The 10716-nt window shown below is 50.3% G+C and overlaps 1 protein-coding gene across 1 annotated transcript in view; it reads right to left on the bottom strand.

Moving 5' to 3' along the window:
• Nucleotides 1–835: 835 nt before the first annotated feature.
• Nucleotides 836–10716, bottom strand: part of CNNM4 (cyclin and CBS domain divalent metal cation transport mediator 4) — a 56561-nt gene continuing 46680 nt past the window's right edge. The window contains exons 6-7 of the mRNA XM_053270113.1: nucleotides 8257–8444; nucleotides 836–6928 (exon numbers count right to left, since the gene is read on the bottom strand). Coding sequence (XP_053126088.1) covers nucleotides 6722–6928; nucleotides 8257–8444 — 395 coding nt within the window. The 3' untranslated portion in view covers nucleotides 836–6721. The remainder of the gene's footprint in view (nucleotides 6929–8256; nucleotides 8445–10716) is intronic.

Here is a 10716-nt window from a genome sequence, read left to right as displayed (position 1 = left end):
ATATGCGCTTTCCAGAGCGGTTCCACCTCTGAAGGGGAATATCTTACAGTGGTCACAGGTGGGCACCCATACAAATGCAAACCAAGGCAGGCCCTGCTTAGCAAAGGAGACAAGTCATGCTTGCTACCACAAGACCAGCTCTCCTCCACAAGTATATTGCTTTTTAGCAGGGGGATACTGTTCAGCTGTCATAATAAAAACATAGAGGTATTCGCTGCCTCATTAGACAAAGTGTCCGTTCCAGCTGGTACGCTGGTTTACACAGGCTTTTGGCATGGACAGGTGCACTGAAGTCTGATCATGCATGAAGCTACTTTATCCAGAGTCAGGCTATTGGTTCAGAGAGCGTATATTGTAGCTGGGCATGATGGGAATTGTAGTCCAGCAATAGATGGGAGGGCCAGGTTTGCCCACACCTGCACTAAGAAGTCTCCTGCAAAGTCCCACCAAAATGAACAGGAGCTGGGCTGTACTACCATTCATTCTGATGCATCCTTTGCAGGAGAACTTCCTGGTGGGTTGTAGTGTTGCCGCTGACCAGTGGGTAGTGGGGAAAGAGAGGAACTAGTATGCTTCTGTGCTTTTAACAGCGGTTTCATCTGCAGAAATCAGCAGATGAAGCTTTTCACTATTTGGAGAGGTGCAGAAGCACAGGTTAAAAGAAAACAACCCAGGTAACCCAAGGTGGATGGTGCCCTTGGATAATGTTCCACTGAGTTAAATGCAAACTACTTTCAAGTAAGCATACGTGTCACATTGTAGCCTTGCGGTCCCTGAAATTAAAGAAAAATAATAATTCAAAAACTTTCAAAGAGAGCAGCATATCTCACCACACTTTGATTTGATAGTATTTATTTAATAATAATTTTTTAAAAGCATATCTCCCGCAAAGGAGCTAGGATCTTGAGTTTAGTGTCTGTATTTTAAAATCAGGGGGAAAAATGACAATAAATTACATCATGTCACCCACAAAGGGGCAAAAGTTCAGAAACCACTGTGCTTTCCTTAGGAATAATAATAATAATAAAAAGGAGGGAAGTAAAACCCCAACAATCCACCCCTCCCAACACGCACACACAAAACAGAAAACTGAAGTCAGACCAAAAAAAACAAACCCAACCCTACATTCAAATGAAACACGTTTACAGTCCAATTAAATTAAAGCTGCTGAAAAAGCACAAAGATGTCCCTGCGAGAGAAAAAAGGGGACGCCAGTTTCCAGGCTGTAGTGGATCTTGGCCTCCTGCATAGTTTTCTGAAAAAGCCACATGGCAAAGGAAGGAGATACTTTCCTACCCCCGGAGTCCCAAAATCAAGTATTGCTAACAAACCCAACATGTCAATGTCAGTTCAGCTTAGAGACAGAGGCAGGAAGGGAGGCAGGAATGGCCGTGGCTGGCTTGGCCTAGATATGCAAAGGAGTCCTGCGGTCTTTTCCGACGACTCTCCTGTACTCTGCAATCGGAAATGTGCAGCCCGCTCTACAGCCTCCTTTAGGCCGGCTAGAATGCTAGGCTCCCCACAACCTCCTGCCCAGCTGCCAGTTGTGAGAACAAATCTAAGGAGTGTTGTCCAGCCAGGTTCCAGGCTCCATGTGTGGAAATGGAATGGCCATGTGTTGGCAAAAATCGAGATCGCAGGAGGGGAAGTGGTCATCTGCTAGCCGCAAGCTGGATAGGACGGGGCAGGACATGCTTTCTCTCCTCCTTTGATACAGTGCTGGATTCATGATTTGGGTGAACTGCTGTTGCCCTATCCAGATCAAGGCCAGCAGACGATTACTCCCCACTCCTCGTATCTCAGTGTTTTGCTAACACATGGTTGCTTCTTGGACTACGCAGGGGGCTTGGAGCTTGACTGGTCACTCCTCCGGCCCAGACTTTGCTCGAGAGAACCAGCCCCTTGGAAGAGAGCAGAGATCAGAGACGGCCAACTGGCAACCTGCAGGCGGAACCAAAATTTCATCTCCCAGTGAGTTTCATCCCTGCTGAGCCCCAAATCCCTGTAGGAACACATCCTGGCCGTAGGGTTGCCAATGGGCCACTTGGGGAAAACCCCAGATCAGAGCACAGAGCAAAATACATGATCACTCGCTAACATCTGCAGATCAACTGCTGTTAGAGGCACAGCTATAGAGGCTGGCTGAAACATTGGCAGTTCTCCATTCCCTTTATGTCATGTTCTGTGGATGGGGCTACGAGAACATGACTTGCCTTTAATTCGCAGCACCGCTAATGGTGCTGACGCTAGGAATTCTCATGCACTCCAAACACCTTGGCCACTCAATTTTTCTACGACTACCATAGAGTTTGAGAGCTGTGTTAACCCAGTTAGCAGAACCCAGCTAACGGAGCACCTTTTAAAAGTGGTGATTCTCTTATATTTAGCAGGGGGAGAACAACTGGCCCTATCCATCCTCATCCATCCTCCTGTCTTATGTTTCTTTTTTAGACTGTGAGCCCTTTGGGGACAGGGAGCCGTTTTATTTATATCTATGTAAACCGCTTTGGGAAATTTGGTTGAAAAACAGTATATAAATACTCGTATTCATTATTCTGAGGTGCATCCCATCCACAATAGCAGCAGAGGTGATCCGAGAGCGTCAAGAGCACACATAATTGTTTTCTATCTTGGAACAAGCTCTGGGGGAAACAAAACAAGAACACCAAGTACTTTATTCTGCAGGTTTTTGGTTTTAACATTCACCTGCAAAAAGTCACTTGCAGTGGGCATCTACTGCCTAGTGCCTGTCTCCTCATTAACACGCTTCCCTTCCAATCCCCAAAACAGCTTTGTGAGCGATTTTTGAATTTTGCTTAATAAGGTGGACATATATGTTCATGTGTACCCTAAAAACAACAACACTACACACAACCACCTTAGACCTCCCATCTGAGGCTGAAAGGGAACAACTTTCCAAAGCATCATTTGAGGTACTAGTGTGCAGATTTCAGTTGCGAAGCTGTGTTTGCTCTGCCTTTAGAGAATATGCTGCAATCGCTCTTAATATCCAGATTTTTCAAGCAGGGGTCACTTGGGCAAAAAAACCCCCAAAACATTCAAGGTGAGAGCCATTTCCCCACTCATCTCTGCACAGTAATGCACTTCTCAGGGCTGGGAGGGCCCCTTAAGAAAGTTGGAGCCCTCTCTAAAGAGGAAGATAGGTCTGGGAAGGGCTGCCCAGCACTCGGTGCAAGCCTTCCAAGACGGTGCAGGACTCGAGGCCTCCGTTTCCCTTAAGCGAGCCCCACCGATGCAGTGGCAAAGTGCAGAGCTGGTCTTGTGGTAGCAAGCATGACTTGTCCCCTTAGCTAAGCAGGGTCCACCCTGACTGCATATGAATGGGAGACTAGAAGTGTGAGCACTGTAAGATATTCCCCTTAGGGGATGGAGCCGCTCTGGGAAGAGCAGAAGGTGCCAAGTTTCTTCCCTGGCAGCATCTCCAAGATAGGGCTGAAAGAGATTCCTGCCTGCAGCCTTGGAGAAGCCGCTGCCAGTCTGTGTAGACAATCCTGAGCTAGATGGACTCATGGTCTGACTCAGTATATGGCAGTTTCCTATGTTCCAGTGAGAATGGCCGTCTCCACATGATGCCAGGGAAGTGTGCAGAGTATTCAACTTTAGTCAACACTTCACACAGGCCCAATAAACAATTAGTCAGGGAATTGTGCTTAGGGCTGATGGCCCCCAGGCCTTGCAATGAAGAGCACTGGTCTAAGTGAACATAGGAAGAGCCATCCTTCTGTCCCACCATTTTGCTTCTGGTAGTGGCGAGTCCAATGCCTGCATGAAGTCCACCAGCAATGGATGGAGGCAATGGCCGTTTCCTACTTTTGCTCCCCCTCCCCCCAGCATTCAGAGATAACAGCCTCTGGACAGGGAGGTTTCATTTCGCCATTGCGGCTGATGGGTACGGACAAGCCTATCCTCCATGAATCTGTGGAATCCCCCTTCAAAAGGCATCCAACTAGTGGCATAGACAAAATACTTCTGAAGTGTGAAGCACTTTCGATGGTTTGAACGACTGCCAATCAACATCGTCCAACCACCCCAAATTCTAGCATTAAGAGAGGGGGAGAAACATGTGAAGGCTTGCACTAAAGGAATTCTTTGGGACGGCCATCTCCAGTGCTCATCAAAACCCATTTGCTAAGAAATGTAAAGAATCCGAGGAAGCCAATGCACTGCCCTAATCTGCACCTGGCAGTGGTTTCCCGACGTGGGACTACAAATCCTCAGCCACAGTGGCCAAAGGGCCAGTGGAGCTGCAGTCCAACCATTTCCGGGGACCCAAGTTCAAGAACCCTTGCCGAATAGCACCCCTGACTGACTGCAATGACTGGATCGCATTTGACTGAATTTGTTGACTTTTCGATCCAGACCAGGGATTCTCAACGTTAGGTCCCCAGATGTTTTTGGACTTCCATAATCCCCAGCCCCAGTGGCCTTTGGTTAGGGATTATGGGAGCTGAAGTCCAAAAACATCTGGGGACCCAACATTGAGAATCCCTGATCCAGACAACCGTTTTGTCTTGGCATTCAACCGTTGAAAATTAACCTTCCTGTGTTCATATCCCAGTCTCACTCTGCAGAAAATAGTTTATCACGGGGTGGCCAAAATGAGGCTCTCTGGCTGCAGTTCAGACTACAACTCCCATCACCCCATGCTGCAATGTAGTGCAGTGGGTGTGTGTGATGGGATTTGTAGTCTGGATCACAGCCAGGGAGCCTCAGGTTGGCCACCTCTGATTTATCACAACAGAAGGATGAAGGGGATGCGAGCTCCTTTGGATGTCACGGCCCCGTAAAAACTGATTGAATGGATTGATTCTATGTTGAGACGTGCCAGCCAAGAATTGCCTCCATGGGGCTAAACAAGCAAACCAAGATTAGTTTAGATCTAAAGGAGGCCTAACAGGGACAAAATGAAGACAAATTTATTATTACAATTATGGCCACATATTCAGAGGCATCTCAGCAAGGAGATGCTCAGAAGTCCTGCATCTGAAATCGCACCTCCTCCCCAGACAGCCCCGTGTGCCACTTCCCCGTGCTACCGTCAACCCCGTGAGCTCAAAGCCACCACAAACCATGTCCCACAACCATTTCTGTGACTACCATCAGGTCTACTAAGCAGGGGACAGAAACATGGTACCTTGAAATTAGAAGTCAGGGAGTTTCTTGGCCTGATTGACCTCTACAGCAAATGAGGTGTAGAATGGACTACTCCAGGGGTTCTCAAACCTGGGACCCCAGATGTTGCTGGACTACAACTCCCATCATCCACTGCAGCTGAGGACAATGGGAGTTGTAGTCCATCAACACCCAGGGACCCAAATTTGAGAACCTTTGGATGACACCATTGCAGATCGCGTATGTGGAGGATCGAACTCCCTCCTCAATTAATAAGAAGAAAAAGTGAGTCCCTGTGAGTTAAAAAACATCAGGGGGGAAATATACTGGCCATCTCTCTCCTTGCTGCAGTTTGCTTGGTTTTTTTAAAAACATCAGGGATCATTAAAGACGGTGATCCTTGGCGTCATCTACGGTTTGTTCTGCCACCTCAGGCATGCTACCATCTTGTTCCGATGCATGAGTAAACCAGGCCTTCTTGCAAGATTTTTTTGAGACGGATGTTAGCCTGGGACACAACGGAGACAGAATTTGTTCTCGGGTAACAGCAATGCCCCCCGAAACGGAGCTCTCTCCGAGGAAGGCGAGGGGACGGGTTTCAGCAACCCTAAAACCCCCGCATAGCTCCCACTGCTTGTCAGATGTGTTCCTCCTACTCCAGGGGTCCTGAAGCTTGGGTCTCCAAATGCTGGACTACAACTCCCATCACCCCAGCCCCAATGGTCTTTGGCGGCGGGGGATGATGGGATTTGTAGTCCAAGTCACCGGGGAACCAAGCTTGGGAACCCAACAGACTTGATTGGGAAGGGGGGGGGAAAGAACGGCAGAACCCCAGATAACACTCAAGATTCAGAACTCCCTGAGACGAGCAAAGGGCCCTTTCCTATCCATGGACAGCTGTTTCTGTCCCACTGCTCCCCCCCCCGGTGTTGTTCTCAACCCCCTCTGGCGAGTTCTGTGCAGTCTCTGTACCTACGCAACTCTGGAATGCAGACAGGGAATGGGTCGACACTGCCCCCCCCCACACCGGCTGCGGACGAGGGAACCAGGATGGGGCCAGCTCCCGGGTGGCAGTGCTCCCTTCCAAGCACGCCCGGTAACGGCATCGCTTTGTCTCCACTTCCGCCTGTCCGAACCAAAAAAGCCGCGGGAGTGAAAAAGCAGCGAGGGAGCTCCCTTTGGAAACCGCATCGGGGGAGCCGATGCCCCACCCGGCCGAAACGCAAACCCGGCGGAGTCCCGATCAGGGCAGGTCACTCTGGCGCTGGCAGGCTCCGGCCGGGATTCCCTTTAGCATCCAGGACCCGTATCCTTGTTAGAGGCAGCAGTCACGGTCCAGGCGGGGCCGCCCTTCAGAAGAAGCCGCAGAAGGGGGTGTGGCCTGGGGGGGACACCTTAGAGAGAACCATCAGTTTGTGCAGGGGAGGGGGTCTCTTGCTCCCCCCGCCCCGCCTGCAAACGCTCCCTGAGGTTTCTCGCCGCATGACTGCAATCCCCTCGTGGGCACCCCCGCCCAGGCGGCTGTCTTTGGAAGAGAATGGCCGAGGCGAGGCGAGGCGAGGCGAGCCAGGCTGCCAAAGGACCAGGGTCAGACCACGTTGTCAGGGGGGCTGTGGTTAGACTTGTTATGCTGGCAGTTCCTCTCGTTCAAAAGGCTGGTCATTTCGTCGGCGGCTGAGGAATCCCCCTTTTCTGACAAGGAGGTGTCCAATTTAGGGGGGGCCCCTTCCGGAGACGGGGGGCAGCTCTCGAGGCGGGAAGCCATCAGCCCGTTCTGGTACTGGAGGCGGGTGACCTGCGGGGTGCAGAAAGAGGGGCAAGGAATCAGGCTCCAGCATTTGATCAACACACACACTCTGTTAACTGAGCAGCAGATTTGTTTTTGAAAATATATTTTTTCCTGGGGGTGTTTTATATTAGACTTCCAGCAGCGGCAGCAGCAGCCACCGCCATCAAAACACCTGGGCTGGGGGATGCCATCTTGACCCAAGATACAAATCCAGCTCATACCACTCATCAAGGAATGCTTCTTGAAACAGGAGGCCTCGTTGCAATGCTCCGCATGGTACTCATTTTAAAGTATGGAACTTGGTTCTGTGCTAGAAAGGAATACATCTGTCCCTGGCTAAAGTTCCCACAGGGCACGCTCACTAGACTACAGGTGGGAGTCAATGTGGGGGAATCACCATCAATACACACACACACACACACACACACACACACACACACACACACCTATCTATATCTATATCTCTACATCTATATATAACATTAAGGGCATATGTAGCAAATCCCATGGTGCGTGGCACATCTCGCGAGAGTTCTGATGAGAGAAAGGGAAGGCATGCAGTAGGACTGAGCGGCAGACAAAGGGGCAGCTGCTGCCGATGAGGAGCAGGAGGGCGGCAGAGGGAGGGAGGGAGGGAGGGATGAGGTGGAGGCGGCGATGCGGCAGCAGAAACATTGAGGAGCAGCATTGCGGAGGCGGCCTAGGTCAGCTCCAACCACTGGCCTCCGTCGACCCGCCCAGTCTCCTTGCGAGGAGAACAGAGGAGCTGGAGCTGGTGAGTGCACCGAGAGCCCCGGCACAGCCACCCTCCTTGCAAGGAGACTTGGGATGGCAGAGGCTGGTGGTTTGGAGTGAGCGAAACCAGAGCGAGCTGAGGGCGGGGCGCGAGCAAGAGGAGGAGGGGGGTGTGAGCGAGCGGGTGAGTGAAGGGGAGGGATAGCAGAGAGCAAGCAAGCAAGCGGGTGGCAGAGAGTGAGCAATAAAGCAGGGGCTGCGGCGGGAAGCAAGGAGACAAAATTCCTAGAGCACAGATACTCTGCGTGGGATAAGCTAGTACCAAAGAATTCCCCCCACGCAGAAAACTATCGTGTCAAGCAGAAGACGAAGTCTCAGACATACTAGCTTTCCACACCAAGTGCATTTTTTTGGAATGGAGGATAAGTCAAGCATGGGAGTCCCTTACCTGCAATCCAAACGCACTATGGCCTAGATCGGGGTCCCAGTTGTGACTGGGGATGATGGGAATTGTAGTCCAGCAACAGGCGGAGGGCCAAGGGTGCCTGCCCCTGGCCTCCATACAGGTCTGCCAGCTCCCCGAGAACTAGGCGCCTTACCTTGATATACTGCAGGTCTGTGAGGGCACGGACGCTGAAGTCCGAGATGTACTGGGAGCTGGCGGTGGAGTTAAGCTGGTTGTTGCTGCCGCTGAAGGTGGAGGAGATGGAATCGGACCGCTCGTGGTAGCAGAGGGACGCCGAGCGGTTCAGGTTGCTCATGTGAGACGGGGAGCGGACTTCTGAAACTAGACACGGAGAAAGCGTAAGTCCAGGGGTCTCTTTTGCTAAGCAGGGCTTGCAGGCAGAAGGCCCCACGTTCAATCCTTGGCAGCATCTCCAGGGAGGGCTGGGAAAGACTCCTGTCTAAAACCCCGGAGAGCCACTGCCCGTCAGTGCAGACAACACTGAACCGAATGGACCAAGGATCTGACTCCATACAAGGTAGCTTCCTACATTTCTAAGGAGGATCCAGGAACCACACGGCCCTCCCCTCTCCCTCTGCTTGGAATATCCTCCTCGCCCACCATAAAAGGACACAAGTTTAAAGAAAAAGGGCAACTGTTGTGTTATTCAGCATGAGCAAAGGATGGGGGGCATGAGGAGGGAAGGATATTTTTAATGGAACGAATTATTCTTTCCCCCAGAGTGGGTGCTGCACAGTCTGACCCTCTGCACAGTCACCTGGAAATGGCCCGCTGGGACGGACGCCCAAGTAACTCTGCACAGGATCGCAGTCTTCTGGGAGCATAAGAGGAGGACGGGAGGATGCATACACTAACGTGCCAGACCCGAGCTTCTGGGTTTAACTTGGTTCAAAAAATTCAGAGCAGCAAAGCTGGCAGACGTGGGAAGAGCAGTGTGGAGCTATGGCCACAACTATTATTTACATACTTAGAACAATAGTTTCCGGGTCCAATTCAAAGTGCCGGTTCCCACCTACAAAACCCTTATGGGCTTAGCACCTGTACATCTCCGGGATCGCCTCTCTCGGCAAGTTGTATCCTGACCTGTGAGGTCTTCTCGGCTGGCCCTCCTTAGTGTCCCAGGCCCTGGTGTAGTGTGTGGTGTCTGGGCCCATAGGAAGGCCTTCTCTGTGGCTACCCCTCTTCTTTGGAACACTCCCCCCCCCATTCATTCAGCCCCCTCTCTAACTGCTTTAAGGCCCTTCTCAAGACCCACCTGTTTCACCAGGCGTTTGCCCTTTAATTAATTAATTAATTAATAATAATAATAATAATAATAATAATAATTATTATTATTATTATTATTTTCCCCTGCTAACTTGGCAAAGAGGCACCTTTTAACATGGTGATTCTCTTTATTTAGCAGGGGGAGAGTAACTGGCCCTATCCACCCCCAACACAATACCCCTCCACTGTTGCTGGTGTCTATCCCATGTTTCTTTTTAGACTGTAAGCCCTTTGGGGATAGGGATCCCTCTTATTTGTTTGTTTGTTATTCCTCTGTGTAAACCGCCCTGACCCATTTTTGGAAGGGTGGTGGTATAGAAATTGAATAAAATAAAACAAATGATTGGTATTGTTGTTGTCCACTGCCTAGAGTCTTGGGAGGAGGCAGTGTATAAGAAAATTTCAAAAACAAACAAACAAACAAACAAACAAACAAACAAACAAACAAACAAAAACTGCTTTTCAGCAAAAAGGTTCTCAAAGTGGTTTACAAGAAAAAAAGGGTAATAAGAAGATGGCTCCCTGTCCCCAAGGGGCTCACAGCTCTGGAGAGATGCTCTGCTAGGCCAGCATAGGGCCGACTATTGAGGGAATCGCCATTGAAAGGTGCTTCTTTGCCCAATGGCTAGAATCTGGCATCAGGGAACTGTGGGCCATCAGAAGGATCATGACAGGCAGGAGATTACAGAGCTGGGAGCAGAGGTACCCAACTTTGGGTCCCGAGCTGCTGATGGACGATGACTCCCATCAACCCCAGCCCCAATAGCGTTCACTGTGGCTGGGGATGATGGCGTTGTAGTCCATCAGCATCTGAGGCCTCAAGGATTGGGAAACCCTGAGTGAGACAACCAAGTGGGTTCCGTTTTCCTGGTAACACGCAATGGAAAACTCTTCTGGAAATGGACCAAGGATTCCTCAGGTCTTTGTGCAGCAGCACAGGAATGTGGATCCAGCAAGTCCTCATTCTGACAGCCGATTCCTCCTCAGCAGAACCACAAACTCTGCCTCAGAGTGGCACTCGAATGGCCAATTAAGATATTTAGCACCCCTGCTAAACAGACCCTTACTAGGGCAGGGTGCTCCCTCTAAAGGACTTGATAGATTTATTTACAGATATGCACACTACTTTTCTGTGTAAACAAACACCAAAGCACTTGACAAATAACACAGCCAGCAAGACAACAGTAACCAAGCACATTTCAAAACCGAGCACCCTCTGCCAACCTGTCAAAACACACAAAAAGGTAAAAGCAAAATAAGCAGGTTAGCACCCATCTAAAGAGGGAGAGGGATGGGGCAGCTTGGACCTCCCAAGGGAGGGAATGTC

The sequence above is a fragment of the Hemicordylus capensis genome, chromosome 8 (genome assembly GCF_027244095.1).
Source record: "Hemicordylus capensis ecotype Gifberg chromosome 8, rHemCap1.1.pri, whole genome shotgun sequence".
Lineage (NCBI taxonomy): Eukaryota > Metazoa > Chordata > Lepidosauria > Squamata > Cordylidae > Hemicordylus > Hemicordylus capensis.
This window is presented reverse-complemented; position numbering and strand designations above follow the sequence as displayed.